The sequence below is a fragment of the Lissotriton vulgaris genome, chromosome 5 (assembly GCF_964263255.1).
Source record: "Lissotriton vulgaris chromosome 5, aLisVul1.2, whole genome shotgun sequence".
In the NCBI taxonomy this organism is placed as follows: Eukaryota; Metazoa; Chordata; class Amphibia; order Caudata; family Salamandridae; genus Lissotriton; species Lissotriton vulgaris.
In genome coordinates this window covers 858,277,295-858,301,628 of record NC_141693.1, presented here as the reverse complement: position 1 = coordinate 858,301,628, position 24,334 = coordinate 858,277,295, and the positions used below count along the sequence as shown (strand labels likewise).

At 43.4% G+C, this 24,334-nt stretch overlaps 1 protein-coding gene across 4 annotated transcripts in view; it reads left to right on the top strand.

Moving 5' to 3' along the window:
- The window catches only part of RET (ret proto-oncogene), a 265,881-nt gene that overhangs the window by 184,828 nt on the left and 56,719 nt on the right, over window positions 1-24,334 (top strand). For all 4 annotated transcript variants that reach the window (XM_086922421.1, XM_086922420.1, XM_086922422.1 and 1 more), the window contains exons 8-13: window positions 6,176-6,301; window positions 8,565-8,675; window positions 11,991-12,110; window positions 13,071-13,327; window positions 14,079-14,226; window positions 22,575-22,682. In XM_086922421.1, the coding sequence (XP_086778547.1) occupies window positions 6,176-6,301; window positions 8,565-8,675; window positions 11,991-12,110; window positions 13,071-13,327; window positions 14,079-14,226; window positions 22,575-22,682 (870 nt within the window). The remainder of the gene's footprint in view (window positions 1-6,175; window positions 6,302-8,564; window positions 8,676-11,990; window positions 12,111-13,070; window positions 13,328-14,078; window positions 14,227-22,574; window positions 22,683-24,334) is intronic.

Genomic DNA, 24,334 nt, shown 5'->3' with positions numbered 1-24,334 from the left:
GTACTCTGGCACTTGACAATCAAGTCTGAGGGGCTGGTGGCCTGGGTAAACATCTCCTCCTCCGGTTCTTGGTCCTGTAAGAGGCAGGATGGCGTCAGCTGTTGGACCTTACTAGGCGATGTCATCTCCGGAGTAATCGGTATTTTGGTGATTCTGATGGAGACATGGGATGTCTGAGCGTCCATCGCATGTGATAGGAGCTCGGATTCTTTCCAGGTACCAGCAGCCGTCGGTATGGTCTTCGTCGACGGTGCGTCCGCCGACGACGTTCTCGTCGACGGTGCCTTAGTTAACTTTTCCGCCGTCGACTGCTTCGTCGTCGGCGCCGTCGTCGACGGAGCGCCCTTCGTCGACGGAGTGCCCTTCGTCGACGGCTTCGTCGACGGTGTGACTTTCGTCGATGGTGTCGTCGTCGACGTCCTCGTCGACGGTGCCGTCGTCGACGGTGCCGTCGTCGACGTCCTCGTCGACGGTCGTGTCGTCGACGGAGCGGAGGATGAAAGCGGTCTTCCAGATGACGACGAGTGAGTTAGAGTCGTCGATGAGGATGACGCCGACGACGCCATCGTCGTCGATACCGTCGTTGTCGATGTAGAGACGGTCTTTAGCGATGAGGTGGTCGCCGATTGCGCCGTCGTCGCCGTAAGCAGTGGTTGCTTCCTGGGGACAGGAAGGTCCTTGCTAGACACGGCAGGCTTGCCCTCTGAAGACCTTTTGGACTTCTTAGGAGGGGTTGCTGAGTGGCCAGGCGAGGAAGCCCTAGGCCTCTTCAGGGAAAACTGTGAGGCGCCAGACATGCTCTCACCTTCGGAAATGAGGTCGCCTTCCGGTTTGTCCTTAAGCCTTTTTAGCCAAATTAGAAGTCTCCCTTCCCGGTCTTTCTGGGTCTTGACGGAGAACTTACGGCAGATCCTGCAGTCTATGGACTGGTGGTGAGGATAGAGGCAATATAGGCATTCCTCATGTTCGTCGTCCATGTGAAGCCTCAGTTTACCACAGGAGGCACAGGGACGGAAAAGTGCTCTCTTCTTGACATCAGCCATAGCAAGAAAGTCGAAAAAACTGTGAAGTTAGAAGAAAATCCAATATTCCTGAGGAGAACTCAGGTGGAGACTCCCTAGCACAACGTGCGGTAGAAAATCTGAGAGACTGAGGCTCCTCACAGGAAGGTTCTAGAGGGAGGTAGTTGCTGATTGGTTGTTTCTTTTACTTTGGTCCTTTTTTACAAAAGGACTCAGATAGGCTACCAAGGTGGGACCCTGGAGCCTACTCTGTTTGGTCCTTCCTGCATAAGGACCTACATAGGTTACTAAGGCGAGCCCCTTAGACCTAATCTCTTTATGTATGTCTTAGGACATTACTTTTTTATATACCGGAGGCTCCCGTCTCGACGACGGGGAATGATTCAGGCATGTGAATCTATGAAAGACACCCAAATACTGGATAAATACATTTTCTTAACTTGTGTGTTTATTCACATCTTATTACGTGATTTTCCGTGCAATTGTTTACACTTAAGCATATCAATTCAATTCAGCTTTATTTCCTCTCGAAGGCTATAAAAGCACATAAAACATATTAATCAATATAAAGCATAAATAATTTAAAAAATGAATATAATTAAAATCCAGTTCATTAAGGTTCTGACAATGGTCATAGTAAGAGTTATAAATACAGCAGATGTTAAATAATTAAGGAACTGAGATAGCAGGACAATCAAGCATTAAGATCCAGGACTGAACATAAGAAATACAGCGTATCACATCACTACATCTACCATGGGTAGGTTCCCAGGTAATCTGCAAAGTTTTGCCCTAACTTTCCACATAGCCAATATATAACGAGTTATTGAAAAAATTAATGGCTTACTAAGATCAGTACTAAGGGGTCGATTAGGATCGCGGACGGACTTGCGTCCGTCCGCGACCCCAGAGCAGGAGGGAACCTCCGCATGGCATGCGGAGTTCCCTCCTGTGCAATTAGGATGTGACCGCAAGGGTTGCGGTCACATCCTCTATTTTTAACATTGCGGCGGGTGGAGCTTCAAGCTGCACCCGCGGCAATGTTAAAAATGCACGCATTGCATTTGCATGCAGTAAGAGGCAGGCACTGCGCGGTGCCTGCCGCTTTCTTCATGCAAATGCAGGGGGGTACCATAGGTACCCCCCATGTGCACCCCCCATCCCCCCTTCACCTAGGGGGCCCGCAACGGGCCCCCGCAGTGAAGTTCCGTATGCTTTTCCAAGGCGGAAAACCCGCAGCGGAAAAGCATAATGTAAAGGCCATCCTAGTATGGTGGACGGTGTCTGGAAGACACCGTCACCATATTAGTGCTTTTCCGCCGCGGTTGTAAGCCGACCGAGGCGGAAAAGCTGTGGACGAAAACCAGGACCCACCAGCCATCCTAATGTGGCGGTGGGTCTTTGGTCAGTCCGCTGCGGTTTTTCCGCATCCTCGGGGCCGGCGGTGGCTTCCGCCGGCCCCGAGGATGCGGAAAAACCGCAATCATAATGACCCCCTAAGTATCCTTAGGGCAACTTTTCATTCTCTAGTGTAAAGCGGTAATATCCAACATTGCCTGCTACTCTCATATGCCGGGCAGAAAAACAAAACATGCTCTAAGGTTTCCTTGGAAGCACCACAAGCTGGGCACCCCCTCTCCTCGGCACTGGGGACTTTAGGCTATCTGGCTGTAAAAAGACTGAGAGGAAGGGTCCCATAACCCATAAAACAAGAGCCTGGCCAAAGGAGGTTCAATCCCAACCACAACATTGTTTTTGCTGTAAACAATTGTAACTGCAAGAAAAGCATCGGTTAGAGAACGTCTACTTTCCTGAGAATTTACTGCAAGGTCTATGTGCTGCCAATAATCTTTTTTAATGGTGTTCATAGAGCTCCCACCGACTCAAAATAAACTTAAGAACTGATAAAGTTTACTATAACAGAACTGGCTTAGAACCCCCAAGGGACAGTAGTAGCAAATGGCCTTGCATAAATAATCATAGCAGCTACAACCTCTGCATGTTGTTCATTATCAGACTGGTCATATGAGTGTGTGTCAATATATGTCACTATGGTATAAGTAATTTCAGAGTTTTGTACAGTGTTGTATAGTGTAAAAATGTGCCTTTATGATGATCTGAATGTGGTTTAATGGGTATGTTTAAATATAAACAATTGCATAGAAGGACACAAAATAAATTGTGGATTAACACACACATTGTTTACAGCATGCCGATGCAGGAGAAGTGTGGTATGACCTGCTGTATACAAAACAGGTCAATAATAATGGTAGATTTTGACAGCCAGACCCAATCTTTTATATTCTAACCCATTTAAATTAACAACTCCTACTTCATATCAAGCTGTAACATTACTTTTCCGTTACTTTTGTTCCCTCATGTCTTTCTGGTCTGTTTTGAAAGAAACCTTAAGCTGCCTGATGGCTGACATTATGTGGTTTCCCTAGCTTAGGCCACCGCAGAGCTCCAGCCTTGTTAACATTCAAGGAAACCTCCTTTGATAACTGGTGGCCCCGAACATTCCTAGGATGTGAAGGAGTTCCTTAATGAGATGTCCCCAGTTTCTTACCTGCCTGATGACACATTGTTTACTTGCTGTTGTCAAAGTTAATGGCCGAATATGACTCTTGTAAGAAAGTGAAAGAGAAATGGTCCACCATCCCAGCCCTTTATCCGTCTGTACGGTACAACGGTGCAAGCGTGCAAAGAGCTGCACTTTAAGATTATTTATTACTATTATTATTGGGGAGGGAATGTGGCCTATTGGCTAGGGTGGTCGACCTCGAAGCTGGGGAACCCGGTTCGGGTCCCAGCAAGGACGCTCAACATTATATGATACTAGGCAAATCATTTAATCTCCCCATGCCTAACAAAAATTAATGTGTCCGTCTGTAAAATAACTAGTGCTCATGTGAAGTGCTCTGATACCTTCGGGTCTAGTTCACGCTATATAAAACTCCACAAAAAATAAACATAAATTTGTGAATGGCCCAGTCTCTAAGGGAGTTACTTGGAAGATGGTGGCGCGCTCCCTGCTCCACGTGGAAGGGGATAAGAAGGTCGTGCTCTGACCATCCTCATAGCCTCACAGGCTGCACAACTCTCCTAAGGCCTCACTGAGGACAGCCGCATTAAATGACAATCTATTTGCGCTGGGGTGGTGGTTAGAAGTGGTGCAATCACATTTGCACCCTCTGGATTCCCCCCGCCCATTTACATTTTGGTAAGCCAAACAGGATGCAATTTTATAAGGGACACTGCCCAGTACATTTTGGAAACAATTTAAATCTGTATGTTATGACAATTTTTTGGGGCAAACTTATATTTATTGTGAATGACGAACCCCAGGGCATTGTATTTCACTGCGTTTAATAAATATCACCAAATCCTCCGGGGCACTCCTGATGGCAGCCTCACTCTGAGTTCTGCCAGCATCAGACTTCCCAGTAGTACACCAACATTAAAGTACTCTAATAAGGCCTTCCAGTTTCAAGGTATTCATTTTTTCCTGTTTATATTTACCCAATATCACGGACAAAAATATTTACAGATAAGTATTATAGATTGTCCATACCTAACTCCACATCTATACATCTTGATGCTATATATGTATATCCAAGATATGTAGATGTAGATTTAAGAATAGTAAAGCCATACGACCATATATGCGCTTACCCTTTCATAGCTTTGTCCTTGATGTTTTGGCTACAATATTAAGGTATAACAACATTACCTGCTAGATGTTCCAGACTACTACATTGATCCATGTGTATGTTTTGGCAGGGAAACATACTGTTTTTGTCTAGAACATGTTTGTATATTTTTTCTGATAAATGTATACCCATACTCTCTGTAAGATGTACTCAAATAGTAGGAACCAACACACATACCTAACAACATTAGCATTGCAGGATGAGCACGCCTGCCCATCTGCAGCTATGTAAGTTCTCTCAGGATGTAGTATTCCATTTAAATGCCCTGTGCACAGCCATCAGATTGACAGTATGAACAGTCAACCATAACAAGATCTTAAAGTTTCTACAAATAAAGACTGACAGCTAAATAGATTGGCCTCTATCGGTATTTATGAGTAAAAATCTGTAAAAATTGAAAAAACTATGATTCTTAATTATACTGCATACATCAGATATATCCACTCTGTTTTCCACACAAATATCTGTTAGGATTTTGGCTACAATATTAATCGAAATATAAACAGCGAGCCCCAAAATATAAAGGGCCATTTTGCCAGTTAAATGTTAAATATTACACCTCATTAAACCATTGTACAATTGGTTCATTGACATTAGCTGCCCAGACCAGTCAAGAACTGACCAATCTGGAAATTCATAGAACATGCTTAGGGACAACAGATGGATGGTACTACACATGAGATCGAGACCTGTCTCCGTCAGAACCCTGTAGCGAGCTCTCCTGCACCCCAGAAGGGTGCAGTGAACAAATATGCTGCTATGGACCTCCATATTGGGAGGGGACGGGCATGCACAGTGCTAGGAAGACCAGTGAAGAGTAAGGGATGCCAGCCCACAGACAGCCCAGAAAGACTCGATTCTGTTCTCAAACACTTGACTAACCAGGCAGCCATTTAGGGCCATATGGTGGTAGGAATGGAGAATGCAACACATTCTGGGAAGGGCTTGGGATTCTGGGAAACAAATATTCTGTTATGGGTCTCCATGTTGAAAATGAGATGGCCCACTCCTGAAACTAAACTAAAACTGACCAAACCCCTCACCCTAATGTATATTTGTTTCTTAAATGTGCTTCTCTAATTTGTATTTAACACCATGCGCGCGGCGGCTTTTCCCACTGTGCGCTGAGTTTTTAAAAAACCCGCTGTTCATGACAAGCTCAGCTCGTCATGAGCGTACGACAGGCGTAACTCATGACGAGCTGAGCTCGTCATGAGCGTCGAAGGGTTTAATTAAATGTTCTTGAATTAATTGAAAGGGTTTCTTCTAAAATGTAGTAGGAGGAAATGACAGGATATTGATCGTATTTCGAGTGCCAAACACAGTAACATTATTGGGCTATTGGAGGGCTATTCAATAGCTTGGATTGGACCAGAGTCCAGAAATCTAGAGTTCTGACCTCTCAAAGTATCTTTAAAGGCTCTCTGCTCCTTCCCGCAGCCATGAACAAGGAAGAGGAATGCCCCTACTCTTGCTCCGAGAGTAGGCACCGTGGCGAGTGTGAGGAATGTGGTGGCTTGGGGACACTCACTGGAAGGTGCCAATGGAGACAAGGTGATGGCAAAGGTAAGGACTCCTTCAACTAAACCCCCATGCTCCTCTCAGATACCCGACTGTGTTGCTAATGATGGTGTTTAGTGTTTTTTGTTGATTTTGTCTCTGCCTAAACATACACAGCACATGAGAGGCAAGGGGCATCCAAATGAGCACTCAAGGCGAATATGAGTTAATTCCTTATGAAAAAAGGTCAGGAGCTGGCCAAGCTGCCCATCACAGAGGCTGCTTATATAAAAGCATCTGGAAAACATTGAATAGATGTCATGCCTTTCTTGATAAAGCTCTCAACTCATATTTCCATCCAGTATATTGCATGTTTGATAAACTCTTCCCATTGAAATCCTTTAGCAGAGACTAAGACACTTTTCCATATCACATACCCCAGTTTGTAGCTGCCTTGTGGAATATCAGTCGCGCTCCCTATACAGTACGAGTTGAAATGGATGCAAGCCTTTCTGAGCACACGGGATGTGGAGGAAATGGGTTAAAAGTCTTGTCTGAATCTTGCTGTTATTGGGGCCAATCTGGATATTATGTAATTCTGTGATGAGTCCAGGTCACTCCAGGGCTGTGGACCATGTATCTTGATAGGTGTGAATCTTTTTTGATCCACCTGAATTTGTCTTGAACATTGTCAAAAGTGGCTTTATCTGAGATCCCCCCTAAAGTGTGTAACTGTGTGTCAGGTTTATGGGATACTTAGGCATTTACCCAGAAGTCTTTGTTCTTAGTGTGGCACATTACATGCCCGGAAGTTAGCGGAGCAATTTCAAGGTGTTAAAGCAGGAGTGACTGGTTGAACTACCTCAGTTCCAAGCACGTCCTAGCAATTCGGTTCCAACACAGGCAAAGATGTGAAAGCTCCTGTTTTCCCCTGAAGGGATACACAGGCCCAGATCGTATAGCTTTGGAAAAAACGGGCTGGATTTAGGTACAAAAACAATAAAAAAACACATTCCTTCAATTTACAACACAAACCTGTTAACTGTCATCCAAATGTCACATAAGTCAATAATATTAGGTGATTGACAAACAACAACATTTAAATAATATTTACATCAGTTGAAAAGTTTTATATTGGCCAAGTAAAGATCTTTTACAGCCCCGTGCCTGACAATTGAAATTGATTGTCTAAGATGACAATGCCATACTGTCCTCAAACACCTGTACGTTGGAGTAGATCGTAGATAGCCATCCACAGAAGCCACATCTATGACGTGAACTCCCTTGTTTGCCTTTTTGTCCTCCTCGGCTGGAGACGACCAGAACAGAACTATTGTCACCCCAGTACTCTGTCTCTCAAAAGTAATAACTTTTCTGTATCCGCTGCTGTCAGGCAAAATTACATGTGTAAGGAGTTAATGTGTTAATCTGTGGGATGTAAAGTGCCCCACTACTCTTACTAACCAGCTTCAGCAATACTCGCCCCTCCATACCCCTAAACCCAAAAGAGACACTGCAGACCTCAGATTGCTGACTCAAAAAAAAAACAGTCTTACCTAGGCTATGTTTCTGCAATGTTTATTCCCCTCATGAAAATTACAGATATCAGGGTGAGTGGACTTTTACTACGATGGTGCACTTGTGGTCTGGGAGGCGTCCAGGGGCAGCGGGTGAAGATAAACATCCCTCAATCTATGAGCTTTATAGCTCCCAGGGATGCTCCCTCCTTTAAGTGCACATGCTTGAACAATGACACAATTCTGACTGCCCCAAGCCAATCCCTTGAGTTGGGAGGTAAAGCCCTGCACCAGCCCACCACCAACGTGCGTCAATGAGACACCATAAGGCTAGTATCATACGCTGATATCATTGTGGTGATGATGCATTGTGATATAGAGCTGTTGCATGTTCTTTGAGTGAGCATTCCCTGTCCTGTGACTCTTGTAAACAGTTGGAAGTAGAGGCCGGAGGCAGAGTTTGCAAGCTTCTGGTAGGACTAGTTGTAACTATTTCAGTTGCCTGGAATAATTATCTTTTTTAAACAAAGGCCTTGATGTCACCATAGATTACTACATTAATAGTGATCAATCATCGTCAATGTTGTTAAGTCTAGATTAAGAGCGGTTTTGTGCCTGAGTAAATTACTAGTGCTTTATTTATACATATGTTGCTGAGTCTAGATTCACGTAATATAAATTTGACTACTATCTAAAACCTGTGAAATAACTGAATAGTCACCTTTGTCACTTCATGCTTATGCCAAGTGTGCTATTAATGTATATTTCTGATGCACCATCTTTTTAAAGCTCAATGGGTTCTTTCCTTGCAGGTATCAGCACAAACTATTCTACCTGCACTCCAAGTCTGCAGACATGCCCTGATGGAACCTGTGACATTGTTGAGAGCAGAGATCCCGCAGTATGCCCGCAGGATTGTACAAGTATGAAAGATGGTCATGTTTAAGCAATATTGGTCAAGGAAAGGTGCAATTATTGATGAGGGGATGGGTTGGGGATTCTAGGGGTAATACAACTTTTACACCACCCAAAATCAACCACAGCCTCTGATTTTGAGAAGAAGGCAGTGGTTTACATGAGCTAGGTTGAATTCCCTCTAATGGATGTTGAAATAATGCCACCAATTCTGGGGTCCACTATTACATGCCCCTTAACTCTTACTGCTTCGAGTCTCAGTACCAGTAATGTTTAAATCCATTCACGGCTAAACAAAAGGAGCCTTCTGAGTCTCTGGGAGAAGCTTGATCTTTGATCTCATTGCAGAAAGAAACAAAGCCTTCATGCAATCTAGAGAGATTTCGTCCCCTCAAACGGATGACAGACGAATGTTTGGTTGCGGGAAAGAAGGGTAGTCTTCCTAGCTTGAAATCTCTCCATTGTGTTCCAAGGGATTCAGGGTCTCTCCATCACTGCCCCGTCCCAATTGGGCTTGCACGGAAAACGACCTAAACAACGCAGTCAAAACATCCCAGTACATTTAGATTGCTGCTTTTACAACGCAAGTCATTACCACGACTTGCACTGGAGGGCGCTCTAGACTAAGGAATAGTGTGATTTACTATTCCAACAGCTTCCTTACTGTAGGTAGGCTGGAGTAGGAATAGTAAATCATAATATTTCTGAATCCAGGGCCCTAGAGTGCAAATTGTTATAACAACTTGCGTTGTAAAAACAGCGATGTAATGTACCGCGATCTACATGATCGCGTTGTTACATCATACATCCGTCTTGCACTTCCTGTTAGCTATTGGTCAGACAGTGACTAATCATAATGTAACATTCTGATGCAATGTATTCAGTCACTTTACAATTACAAATACAATATCATCATCTGTACAGAGCCACAAGCATTATATATGTGCAGAGACATTTTCTCTCAAGTGAATGTGTAAGTTAAAATGTGTTTCTGAATTACTCCACCATACATTATTTATAAACATTTATGGTATCAGCCAAACTGTCATAACGCACAAAGAAAAACCTGCAGACATAAAAACAGAAACACACAAATCTCTCAGCACCATTGTATTGCAAATGTCATTGATTGTCATACACAGTTGACCTTCTTACCTCTGTTTTTACATTACTTTCATACAAAGTGTGAGAACATTAGGTTCTATAGCGAACATTTCATTACAGGCGGTAAACCTTTATCAGTGCCTATCCCATCCCTAAGGGTGTGTCCTCCAATATTTTCCAAAACATTTCCATATAAGCCCAACAGAACTGACTGAATGTCCTAGGCAAATCTAAGTGGGCCATTAAAAGCATATTTTGCACAATCACACTCATCACTATACCCAAACAATGAGGTCATCCTGGTGTGACAAAAATGTAAGGTGAGCTGCATTCCTCTAAATGTTTAAACTTCAAGTATACTTTTCTAATGTGTATCTGCTGGAGATCCCAAAAGTACGTTTTAGAATTAGAGTGTGAACAACCATTAACTGTTAAGGTTTCAGCCACAAGTCAGGCATAGGTATTCCTGGAAGGGATATCACTCCCCTTAATATCAAATTACATCTGGTGTGAATCTTAATACGATGTCTCGCTCACTGTACAATACTATTGACTCTTTCTTTGATAATCTATTAGAAAATAGATGAAGCATCTTTGCAGAATGATGATCAAGAATAGACTAGGTAATGTGTCCCTAGCAGAATGAAAAGCATCAAGTAATAAGCAATAAACAAATAAGTCATAAGACTCAAGAAGGCTCAATATCAATTAAGTTAGTCGTCATTTAATTTAAGTAATTTAAAGATGCTACACAGGAGGCAAAAATCATGGTTGTTCAAAATGCATGTTAAATCAATATAGGAAATTAGCATAAGGCTCAATCAAATGCAGCAGAGAGAATGACATAAAGTCAAGTCTCAGAGTGAAAATATTCTAAATCCTAAGTAAGAGACAGACAAACAAGGTTCTGCGCTGTAAGTCAGGGCAACTCAGACTTGTCTCACTTCCCAAATGGAGCCCTTATATAGCAAAGTATAGTGTGAAAATTGCACTGTCAGCATAAGCTGATAGAATTAACAAATCAGAAAGCAAAATGTAATGTGGCATCATCTAACGTCACCACAGCACCATCCCCAAAATGAATATTAACATAACCTCTTTTGGCCTAATGCCATTTGATATGTCAATACAAATCTAATTATACTCTAAACAATGGAAGTCTCAGATTATGAATAGGCTTACAGTGGCTCATGTGAAGGTCCTTGATAATATTACAAAGAAAAAAAGAAATGCATTCTTAGAGAGCAGCATGTCAATATAGAAGTCCACATTTGCTACATGCAATGTAAGGAGAAAATGCAAACACACATCATGGATGCATTAGGATCCAAAATTGAAGTTAGCCATAGTTTGGGCCTCTTTCAATCAAATACAGGAAAATACAGTTCTGCAAAGTGCACTATTTTCATATGTGTGCAAAATAGTTAATTATGTTGGCACACATTATTTAAAAATCTGAAAAACATCTCCAAGAATACCATGGTGCAGCAGAGGAATGACAGGCTGAAATGAGTCATTCCGGCCCAATTAATTCTAGCCCCCTTACACCAGTCTCAACATGATCAGTCCCTACGCAGGTTAGCTATATTGCGACTTTTGATGAAATACAATATTTGAAACAAACAATGATATTTCCAAGATGTGAGACTCCATTATGGTCTATATGACCCTTGAGGATGGTCAGAAGTGAGACTCCAATCAAATCAGTTGGGCCATTGAAGCTGGAACAAACTGTTGAACCATTGATGCTGGACTAACCAGATAATCCAGGAAAGTCTATTTGGTTTTTGAGATTGATCTTGAGTGGGGCTGCCTTACAACGTGTGAAGCCTTTAGAAACAGCACAGCAGTTCTCCAAATCAAGATGAATGTCTCTGCATATATTAAATTAAATAACAAAACTATTTGGTAGCTTTCCAACCAAACAACATTTTAAATTACATTTGAAATTACATTGGTAATTGGACAATTCAGAAAGCAAGCATTCTTGCTTCTGAGGAACTTTACTTACATAATGTGAAATGTTCACTGGCTGTATTCTAAATCTCCATCCTAATGAATCCTAATCCATGTATAACATACCCAGACACATATTTAGAGGGGGATTAAAATTCCCTTAGTAGCTAATAGTCTGAGGTGTACAATGAATGCCTTACACATGCATTGAATGGCCATGGCCATACTCTCCCTACACAATATCTGTGTTTTTCTTTTATTAGGGGAAAAAGTCATTGGCGGCTATGAGCATGGAGTGGACATGGTGGGAATCAAGGCTGGCCATGGCACTTGTTACTGTTTCCCGCAAGACAAATGCTACTGTGAAAAGGTCGACATTGAAGGTATGTTGTCTCCATTTATACGTTGGTACAACTCTGGGCAAAGACATACGGTTTTCTTATCCAGATGACAGTAAGTGTGCGGTTGTAAGTGTGGCAGAAATGCCTGCATAAAAATGAAAGTCCAGACAGAAAAAGTGGCAAAAGAGGAATGACCCCTATTTAAAATACACTTTAAAGCATAAGAATGTTTTAGTGTATTAAGAAATGTCCATGTAATTTAAGGGGCAACTGTCCACAGATTTTTTCATTCTTTACTTTCCTGCTATGGCCCAATCAACTGGGGAACATGATATCTCGAGGTTCAAGCAAAAGAACTAAACCAAAAACGTCTGGGAGATAGGGCATGTGGACCCGGGACTCAATATTTTCATATATGTCCCTGTGGGCTGACATAGAGACATCTTTTGGGAAGATGTAATAATGTGTTCAGATCAGCATTGTATCTCAGTATTATTGTGCCATTTTAAAAAAAGTGTTATTGTTCAAAATACATCATCCTCACCTATCCAAGGCATAATGTCATGACATTTATTCCACTATACCTCACATGAAATATGCAAGACTTTAATATGCGTTTCAGTGGCTTAGTTGATTGCCAGTGTTAACATAATACTTTATTAAAATTAGACATTTAATGGCAGTATGGTGCATTTTTGCATGTTTCCTAATGAATATGTACTGATTAATACCATTAATTTGATGCACTATTTAATTAAAATCGATGTTTATTTACATGCCAATCAACTGTCTAAACTACACATTCTCCTCTTAAATTCAAGGTGGTCAATGGTACAGCAATATTAGCATGAGCAGACTGTGCTAAACTGTATTACTTGACAGTATGTGCGCGAATAAAAGTGGTTTGTTATGCATGGGTAGCCCCTGTTCTTACTTGATTGGAATGCACATAGACATTCTTCCTACTTTTAATGATGTTTGTTCCTATCTTTCTATGTGCAGAGAGATTGTGCGACGATATGTGTAAGACAGTGATTGCTGGAGGGGTCCTGCTGTCCTTCATCATCTCTGTGCTACTCTCCTCTTATTTCATCCACCGATATCACAAGAACTCCCCCAAACCACCCATCGCCTCTGCTGAAATGACATTCAGGCGACCAGCACAGTCATACCCCATCAATTATTCATCTACTAACGTCCGCCGGCCTTCCCTGGACTCCATGGAGAACCAGATCTCTGTTGACGCATTTAAGATACCTGTGAGATTAATTTTCATTCTACAGAACTTTCACCCACAAAATAACAATTACTAGTTGTGTGTCTAGGCATAAACCTAGAAAGTGTGTAAAATCATTAGAATTCAAATACAATCACCAAGGTAAAGGTCTATAAAAAAGATAGGTTTGAGGGGTAAAACTGTCATCTCATATTTTGGAAATTGATTTCAGGAAGATCATTGTATGTGATGATCTGTGGCTCATGTAAGGCTTAAATCCATGCTAAAATGCAACTGTATTTCTAAACATTTGAAATCATATCAGAGAGCTCTTTGAAAACTTAATTGATTGCAATAACAATAGACAGTAGCACAACTAAATCAGTGTAACGCCTTATGCTAAGGAAGAGGGATTATGTGTCATAATTAAAAGGAAAGAGGCACGGGGAGGGTATGTGTGGTATTGGTAAAAAGAAACACGTAAAATTTAGCTACAAATATGGTTAAATAAACTGATAAAATATTAAATTGCAACTCAGAAAAGGATATTTTGATCATATAAGATTGAGTATGTCATGAATTAAAGAGCCTACTTAGCATATTGCACGCAAACAAAAGTGATTGCAATGAATTATAAACAGAAAGCTCCGAAATGAAACATTACATCTCAGACATATCTGAACAATTCTAACTAGTCTGTCTTTCAGGTAGTGACACTTCATTGGGTGCTCTTGTAAAGACCTAACAAACCAGTTTTGCTCTAAAAGTTTCCTATTTTTCTCCATTATAACCAGGAAGATCCAAAGTGGGAATTCCCCCGGAAGAATCTGGTGCTGGGAAAAACACTGGGCGAAGGAGAATTCGGCAAAGTCGTGAAGGCTACCGCTTTTAGGCTAAAGGGAAAAGCTGGCTATACCACAGTGGCTGTAAAAATGCTGAAAGGTACTATGGCATGGCAAGCAGCGTAAACCCCTGTGTTTTCATCTGATATTGTAGAGGTGCACTTGTTGATAGGAACTTGTGAGCAATCATTATCAGTCCAATTGAGGGTGACCTTCGGTAGAAACATATGAAATACTACACTTACAATAACTCATAGGGCAAAGACATAACAGTTGAATTTGGCTATGGAGCCACAAGGTTTTCTGAGATCCAGCCTATATTTATAGGAAGTCATATCAGAATCTGAGAATTTATATGACATTTGCATCTAAATTATGGCAAAAAGATATTTCCGTTTTATGAACCCCTTCAGCAAATCAGCTAAGTAATCCTTGATTCAAGAAGATGAGTGTGAAGGACTTCTTGTTCTTATCTTGTTACTAGATTTTATAGCTCTCTCCTACAGTACATGCATAATATTGATCATCTATCTTTTTGGCACACTCATAAGCTTGGCCTTTCATTTCCTCTATAATTGAGGTCGTAGAGCACTATGGCAAGTTTCCTTGTTTCTTCTATGATTCATTCTATTTAACACATATCCAATGAATACAGAGATTCCGATTTAGATTCAGAAGATTTTATTCAACTGAAACACAGCCATAAAAGTATACATCAGCATAAAATAAGTTAAAACCAATCAATTGCTCCATATTTATAAAAAGTAAAATCACACGTATGATAAAATGCATCAGATTATGCAAAAGTACAAGGGCATTGAGCGATATCCAGAATACACATCTTATTGTGCTTTTGCATATAAACTTCATAATGAATCCACTACTATTGTACAAATTATTACAATAAGTAGAAATTAAATTTAGCTCAAAATTAGCCCCTTGATTCATAGGTCCATTATATACTTCCAATCTCTATTTAAATAGTTTTCAAAACAGACACAGCTTATGATTTACCTGTTGAGTATTCCACCCTGCTATAGCCCTAGTTTCATAACATTCCTTTTTTTATATAACAGCTGCCTTTGTTTCCACTTTCAAATAGTTTCTATCATGCTATATCAGAGTTTACAAAGGAACCCATTTTTGCATGTTGTCACTTCATCTTCATCCTCCATCAGAAGTTACAGAAGGAATTCGTATTTGTCAGTAAATCAAAGACTTGAACAAACCCAAGTATGTTCTAATGTACAAAAAATCCTTGGGAAGGTCTTGGAAAAATATCCACACAATGCAGAATTAAAATGAGGCCTAGCTGTGCTTCAAACCGAGTCTCCTATTCCCAAACATAAAAAGCTCAGCTTAATACTGTTGTGGGCTGAGTTAAGTTACAGTTTCATAAATGGAAGACAATTACAAGATTATATGTCAGAATATTGTTGGCAAAAATATTATCTGACAGAAGTATGGTGCCTTGAATATCAATCATTTTTAAAATATTGAAACTCAGGTGCATATTTTCTGTTATTAACTTCATTTTGGCAATATCTTTGCAAATTATACGACAATATGGAGGCTATTCTCAAAAGTAATCTTACACATGAGAAAATCTGCACGTGTAAGTTTACTCTTACACATTGTAATGAACATACTACTTTTGCATATTTACCATTCATTAGTGTAAATGTATTACAAAGTGTAGGCTTACATGTCACCACCCTAAGAAACTGAAGTGTGGAGCGTAACTTATGAGTGCAATGTTCTACTTTTCCAACATAGGCAGAGCTGTCCTATAAATTACATTTCAAATTAAATATTTAATTAATTTTAATACATTAATTTAAATAACATTTTTGTAACCTATTAAAAAAACCTGAAATAGTTATTATATTTAATAAGTGCTAAAAGTATTAAAAACTATCTATAGAATGTATTTAAATGAATGTATTTTAAAATATAAAGTTGATTTATTTTACTTAAAAGATGTTATTATACCATTTTTAAATAAAATTATTATGTTTTAGTTATGGATATTGGATATTTTGTTTTGTAATAACTTAATAACATTTATAGAGCTTTACCTAAAAAAGTTTATTGAGTGTGATTTATTTATGCCCTTATAAAGCCCTGTTGAGGGTGAAACGCGTTGGCTGCACTGTTGTTTTCTGACTTCGTACAATAAAGAAGCACACATCTTCAACACAGAAGCCACAAGATTAATTGTTTTACTTATTTTCTTGTTGCTATTGTTGCCTCTCTGATCATGAGTTTTTAATCATAGGGTATGGTCTATGAGCAGCGGACCATTGAGGTGGGCAACATTGTCAATTAATACTTGAGTGTACTTTGATGTGACGCATAGGGCAGTGCAGCTTTAATTCCCTTGGCTGCTTAAGGTAATTTGAATTTAGCAACCCATCCTTACTCAAACCAAAAGACCTCTCATTTAGTATTAAGTATCTCCCATTTTCCAGTCACGATCACCTGTCCCTCCCACATTTACTAGCATAATGTAGGCATATATGTATGGAGCTCTCTGCAGTTGGGGCGGAGATCTCTGCACCGAAAACTTAGTAGATGCGGAGGCAAAGACCTCTGCATGTAGATATGTGCATAGCATTTTGCGTAGTACGTGAGTAGCAACACTGTGGTACTGCCAATAGTACTATAAGATACAGTTCATGAATAGGCCCCAATAAATCTGCAGGGCTATATTTTGATTTCAATAGTCTGGTCCCATATGGATTAAAGTCACTGATGCTGTCCAACGTAACACAGTTCATTAATTTACAAGACAGCTCTTAAATACCACATCAGACAAGCCATCAAAACCTCCAAAATTGCAATATCATAACTTTCAGAATCGCTTTTGAGATTGATGTAGATAAATCATACAATCAGATTATTATTCTTCAAAAAATATTTTAAATATATTGAAGCAAATGTATGCTAGTTCTTTGAAGCAATTTTCTTATGTGGTTTAAAAAAATCTTCTACACTAATAGGAGCAAAAATGTAAATCCACACTCCTTGCTTATGGCTGAGATTGGAATGTTCTCAGAAATGCTCCAACACACTTCCATAATATAATATACCCTCTGTTTTATTTATTAACGTCTATAACCAGAACCACGAAATCTGAGAGCAAAAAGGACATAAGAAAGGATGTGCCAAAAAAGGCATATTTCTCTGGTTTATAGACTGGCTACCATACATTTTATCAGTTCTCTGAAAAGTGTTCATTTTCTCTTAACCCATTACCTGAGGTTTTAAATTACATGATTCACTTGCTTGAAAAATCGAAAAGATGCATACCATAAGTGAGCTACATGCTACAATTTGGTACATACTATGCCCCTGTCAAAGATCAATCAAAGGGCACAGAAACCATAACTTTGGCCTTATCGTTATTAATTTTCAGTTAATTTTAAATGCAATAGTCTCTAAAATATTTATTCTCAAGTTTGAGGCCCATAGCAGTTTAGTAAAACACAGTGTCGTCACCATACATGAGCGGGCTTTGCTCATTACGGTTGCTTATAATGTTATATATTATATGCCCCTGCTCAATCAATCAATCAATCAATCACAGCATTTATAGAGCGCGCTACTCACCCGGGAGGGTCTCAAGGCGCTGGGGGAAAGGGGTGTGTTACTGCTCGAACAGCCAGGTCTTGAGTTGCTTCCTGAAGGAGAGATGGTCTTGGGTACGTCGAAGGTGAATGGGGAGGGAGTTCCAGGTCTTGGCTGCCAGGTAGGAGAAGGATCTTCCTCCGGCTGTGGTTCTGCAGATGCGAGGTACGGTGGCGAGTGCGTGGCTGGTAGATCGTAGCTGGCGCGTGGGCATGTAGAAGGTCATTCGGTCGTTGAGGTACTTGGGGCCCAGGTCGTGTAGAGCCTTGTGTGCGTGGGTGAGGAGTCTGAACGTGATTCTCTTGCTGACGAGGAGCCAGTGCAGTTCTCTCAGGTGTCCGGTGATGTGGCTGTGTCGGGGGATGTCCAGGATGAGTCATGCGGAGGCGTTCTGGATTCGTTAGAGTCTTCTCTGGAGTTTGGCTGTAGTTCCGGCGTAGAGGGCGTTCCCGTAGTCCAGTCGGCTGGTGACGAGTGCCTGGGTGACGGTCTTCCTGGTTTCAGTGGGGATCCATATGAAGATCTTGCGGAGCATGCGCAGGGTGTTGAAGCACGAGGAAGATACGGCGTTGACTTGTCTGGTCATTGACAGGGAGGAGCCCAGGATGAAGCCCAGGTTGCGTGCGTGGTCTGTTGGTTTGGGGGCGGTGCCCAGGGCCGGGGGCCACCAGGAGTCGTCCCAGGCGGAGGGTGATGATTCCAGGATGAGGACTTCCGTCTTGTCTGAGTTCAGTTTAAGACGGCTGTTCCTCATCCAGTCGGCGACGTCTTTCATCCCTTCGTGTAGGTTGGCTCTGGCAGTGGTGGGATCGTTGGTGAGGGAGAGGATCAGCTGGGTCTCGTCGGCGTAGGAGATGATGTTGAGGTTGTGTTGGCGTGCGATGGCTGCGAGGGGGCTCATGTAGACGTTGAAGAGGGTCGGGCTGAGAGAAGATCCTTGTGGTACGCCGCAGATGACTTCGGTGGCCTCGGATCTGAACGGAGGGAGGCGGACTCTCTGGGTTCTTCCGGTGAGGAACGAGATGATCCATTCCAGCGCTTTCTCTCGGATTCCGATGTTGCTGAGGCGCTTCACTAGGGTTCGTGGCAGACTGTGTCGAACGCTGCGGAGAGGTCCAGGAGGATGAGGGCCGCTGTTTCCCCGTTGTCGATCAGGGTTCTGATGTCGTCAGTGGCTGCGATCAGGGCGGCTTCGGTGCTGTGGTTGGCCCGAAATCCGGACTGCGAGTGGTCGAGGAATCCGTTCGTCTCGAGGAAGGCGGCAAGCTGTATGTTGACGGTCTTCTCGATGACTTTGGCCGGGAAAGGAAGGAGCGAGATGGGACGGTAGTTCCTGAGGTCGGTGGGGTCCGCTGTTGGTTTCTTCAGGAGGGCGGTCAGCTCGGCGTGCTTCCAGCTCTCCGGGAAGGTAGTGGTGTGGAAGGAGTTGATGGTGTCTCGGAGATGGGGTGCGATGGTGGCGGCGGCTTTGTTGAAGACGTGGTGTGGGCAGGGGTCGGTTGGTGATCCGGAGTGGATGGAGTTCATCGTGCGGGTGGTGTCTTCAGTGCTGATTGAGGTCCAGTTGCAGAGGGTGGTGGTGGCGGGCGTTGGTTCGGTGGTAGGGTGCGTGGCCTGTGAGTCGAAGCTGTTGTGTATGTCGGCGATCTTGCGGTGGAAGAACGAGGCGAGGGAGTCGCAGAGGTCTTGCGTGGGAGTGATGTTGTTGGTTCCAGCGCTGGGGTTGAAGAACTCTTTGACAATGCTGAAGAGTTCTTTGCTGTCATGGGCATTGTTGTCCAGTCGTTCTTTGAGTGCCGTCTTCTTGGTGGCGCGGATCAGTTGATGGTGTTTGCGGGTGGCGTGCTTGAGGGCAGTCCAGTTGTCTGTGGTGTGGTTGAGCCGCCAGGCTTTCTCGAGGGTGCGGCAGTTCTTCTTGGATTCCTTGAGTTCGTCGGTGAACCAGGGGGTTTTCTAGCTGCCGGGTCTGCTGGGAGGGTTCTTGAGTGGTGCGAGGTCATCGGCGCAGGCGGTCAGCCACTTGGTGAGGTTGCTGGCTGCTACGTTGGGGTCCGTTGTGCTGGTGGGAGTGTTCTGGCTGAGGGAAGTGGTGAGCTGCTCGGCGGTGATCTTGTTCCAGCTGCGGCAGGGGACCCGTTGCGGATGGAGGTGGGTCGTAGTTCTACTGAAGCTGAAGTGGACGCAGCTGTGGTCTGTCCAGTGGAGTCCGGTGGCGTGGCTGAAGGAGACGTGCTTGCTGGATGTGAAGACAGGGTCAAGCGTGTGACCGGCGTAGTGGGTGGGGGTGTCCACCAGTTGCTTGAGTCTGAGGTTGGCGAGGTTGTCCAGCAGGGCGGTGGTGTTTCTGTCGTTGTTGTTCTCCAGGTGGAAGTTGAGGTCCCCTAGGAGGATGTAGTCGGCGGAGGGAAGGGCGTGCGGGCTGATGAAGTCTGCGATGTCTTCGCTGAACTGCGTGCGTGGTCCCGGTGGTCTGTAGATGAAGGTGTCTCGAAGGGTGGTCTTGGGGTCGGTGTGTATCTGGAAGTGCAGGTGCTCCGGCGGCGGAGAAGGTTTTGTCGGAGTTAGTCGAGATGCGGATGGTGTTCTTGTGTACGATGGCGATGCCTCCTCCGGTCTGGTTGACGCAGTCCTTCCGGGTGATCTTGTATCCGTCCGGGAGAGCTGTGGCGATGTCGGGCGCTGAGGAGGCATTCATCCAGGTTTCGGTGAGGAAGGCGACGTCCGGTGTAGTTGCGTCGAGCAGGTCCCAGAGTTCCACGGCGTGCCTATGGACGGAGCGGGTGTTCAGCCGGATGCACTTCAGATGGTTGCTGTTAGTGTTGGAGTCGGCGGGGTGGTGCAGGTCCGGTGGCAGGTGAAGCGTCAGGCTTTGCAGGCGAAGGGTCTGTTGGTGCGTCTCGGGGTGGCTCTGTAGCAGGCAGGGTTCCGGACGGTATTGAGTGCGTTGAGAGTGGTAGCGTCGTAGGTCTGTCGTGGAGTCTTGCATCGGCGGAGGGGACCAGGGGTCCTGGTGCTGGGCGCGGTCCAGGCGCGGACGGGCGCAGACGGGCTTGCCTTTGGCGCCCCATTCGGCGCACAATCGGCGCGCCCGCTGCGTGTCAACGCTGCGCGTGCGTGGGGGCGTCATAAGAAGGGAGCCGGGAGGGAGGGTCCGCTGGGAGGCGGAAGCGTGGGAGCCTATCGGCTGGCGGGGGGGCGGGGCCGCAGGCAGGCAGCGGCGGGAAAATCGAGTGCGGGCTGGCGGGCGGTTCTGCGGCGGCTGGGGCGCTTGTGGAAGAAGCAGTTGGCGTAGGCGTAGTCAGCAAATAAGGCACAGGAAGCAGGAGGCACGAGGAGCGAGGGGGCGACCAGGCCGATGAAGGCCTGGTCGTCCCCCTCAATTTGTCTGAGCCATTTCTAACAGAACTAATAAATATATGAATCAAAGGCTCAGACCTAGGATTTTCGTCAATGTAACCATTGTTGGGAGTTAATGCATCTTACCTTTACCTGTGCATGATGGGGTACCCTACACCCATCAATTGACGCCAGGTGGGCAAGTCATATTCTGGGTTATTTGAAATATCCAGTTCCACATTTTGCTCACCATACAGAAAATATTTTTCTATCCAAGTAGAAAACATTTATATTTATATGAGGAGATTTATTTCTATATAGTCCCCCTAGAATGTGGGTATTTGAGAAACGTTTGAAACCCATACTTGTTACAACCTATTGTGCATTAAGAGTAAGACTTTAAGAATGTTTATGACTGCCCACATAATTCCAGCTTTATTGGTGCTAACAACATTTTTATTAGCCGACCGACCAAGACTCATACAAACGAACAATTTTTTTCTCCGTTCTTAACACAACCGTGCAGAAAATCCCACTTTTTGGTTCATTTTTTTCAAGACGTTTACAGATGCAACTGTAAACATTTGGACACCGTGATTCTGTGGATCAGGATCGGCCATGAGGAGTTATAGAATACATTGTTTGTGCATCTAAGTTAAACCTAGAAGTGCAAAATGTTCTGAATCGAGCCTTCCAAGGCCAGTGCAAAAAATACTAAACAACAAAGTGGCTTCCTTGTTTTAGGCTGGTTTGTATTGCACTTCTTCCTTCCCTACATAAGAGTTAACTCATATTTTCAAAAGAACAATACTGTGGCTCTTAGTAAGAATAAAAGGATTGTCAGTTACTGAGCTTTCTCCCACATTGATAATCTTGAGCCATGGTCAAAGTCAAATATGTTTGAAAGATGTACAACGTTTGCAAAAGAATATTCCTTCCTTAGTTCACCATACTTATATATTTTGAATTAAAGGACATTGTTTGTTTAGCATCAGCTATATGCCACTGTATGTGAATGTGACCTCCTGCATAGTGCTCTAAATTGCTTGAGACCTTACCCCTCATGCCACAATTCACTCAAACCACAATTTTTTACATAACTGGAGAGCGGGGTAATTGTTGATCTCTTTGTTACCTGCTTTCAAAAAGACATGTCCCAAATTCCACACTGGCCACCAAGTTGGTCAACTACAATATGATGATTGCCACCCAGCTTGAATTCAGAAACAGAAGTGGCGTTAGTAGCAGTTGTTACAGTAGTCCTCTAGTAAGTAGTCATTTCCCAATATCGCCACATATGTTTAAATTGATTGAAAATGAGATTTCCAGAACAGAGTGAAGTATAAACTTTGTTCAAATGCACATGTGTAAATCGGTTAGAGGAGAAAACATCCCTTCCACTTGGTAAATAATGTGTTCTGTCCAAGACTCTCATGCAATCCTCAACCCAGAAATGTGTTGTGTTTTTCATGTTTTCTACAGAGAATGCTTCCCACAGTGAGCTGAGAGACCTTCTATCTGAATTCACCCTCTTGAAGCAGGTCAATCACCCCCACGTCATCAAACTCTATGGAGCCTGCAGTCAAGACGGTAAGATTTTTCTACATAATAGGTGTTACTGAGGACTGCCCTAATAGAGTCACCTCAATGGTATGGACAACTAAAATAAAGCCCAAATGCAAGTATTCATTAGTTAGGCAGTAAATACAACATGTTGTATTGTACCTTAGAAGACCCAATGAAAAATATGAAAGAGTTCCATTGATTAATGAGAGGTACTTATTAGACCTGTAAAAGTCAGAGTATGAGATTGGGTTTCGTACAATTGAAGAATTTATAGAAGGCATTTAACAGTACCATTCAGACCCAAAACTGGTATGTATTAGTTAAGAGTGCCAGGGAAGGCTAAACAGAACATCTTAAATGATACCTTGGAAGAACCAATACGGACTACCAACCCGTACCACAAAAGTGACAATATGGGGTACTGAATGGTACCTTGATGATACAATAGTTAGCAAAACACATAATTAAAGGTGGCGGGGCCCATCCTTACCACCTTTTGCAAAGCATGAAGAGTGTCTGTCAGGCTGAGCAAAGGGCAGCCTGACAGAAACACATTATGTTTGCATCAGGCAGCCAGGTGTTGTACATGCTATAAATGCGAAGGCGCCTGGGAGCCTGAGTCAGACTTTGCAGGCTGAATATTTCACAGCCAGGAGGGCTTGACCTTCTCAGCCCAGCAAATCCCTATGCGGTTCCCCCCCTCCAGACAAGGGGGCAAATAACCAATAGACTTGGAACTTGGAGCTTCAGTTTTAAGCCCTGAAGTGCCCAGGGATGACTGTCAATCAGTGACCCTCTTCTCAGACAGGTGTTGAGTCGGCTACTCTCACTGATAACCATCCTATTAAGTGATGAGTGAGGGAAGGTCCTCCTCTCTTTGGCTCCTCCGTGATAAGGTCGGTCAATGAGAGAAACTGGCAGGATCTTCTTGTTTTTCCTGCACGAGCGTCCAGCTCCTGCCATGACCCCTCTTGCTGGACCTGCCGTCAGGCTGTGGCCCAGGAAGTACCTTTTTTAAATGTTTGGGTTTGGCATGCATGTGTGAATATATGTGTATTAATCAATGTGTGCTGTGGATGAATGAGTATGAAAATGTGTGCACTCTTGTGGCCTGCCCCACTGCTCAGCCACATTATGGGTCACACTGCACACTTACAGATATGAAGCAGTACATTGAAGATCCAGGATTTAAACAGTACAATAGCAAGCACAGTATGACTCAATGAACAGTACAACAAGTATGAGCGGCATTACGATGTCGGACGGAATTGCGTCCGCCCGACCCCATAGCAGACTGGAACTGCCTGACGATAAGTCAGCGGTTCCAACCACACACTTTGGATGTGACCGCCCTATGGCAAGTCGGAAACATCAATTTTACAGTGGCAGCTTGTGCAGCCGGAGGAAAATGCCTGCAGCACAAGCTGCCATTGTAAAATGGATGCTTTTTAAACATTCCAGCACCCAGTGGCAGGTGGTGCAGGGAAGTTTAGGGGGACATCGTAGGTGCACCCCAGACCTCATAGTGGAGGCCGCAGAGGGACTGGGGCCCTGCTAGGGACCCCCAAAGTAACTTTCCGAAAGGCTGTTGGAAAGTGACATCATAATCCCAACGGTGGAGGAGATGCTGGCTCCCCCGTCATTATGGGATTATGTGTGTTTTCAATGCTTCAACG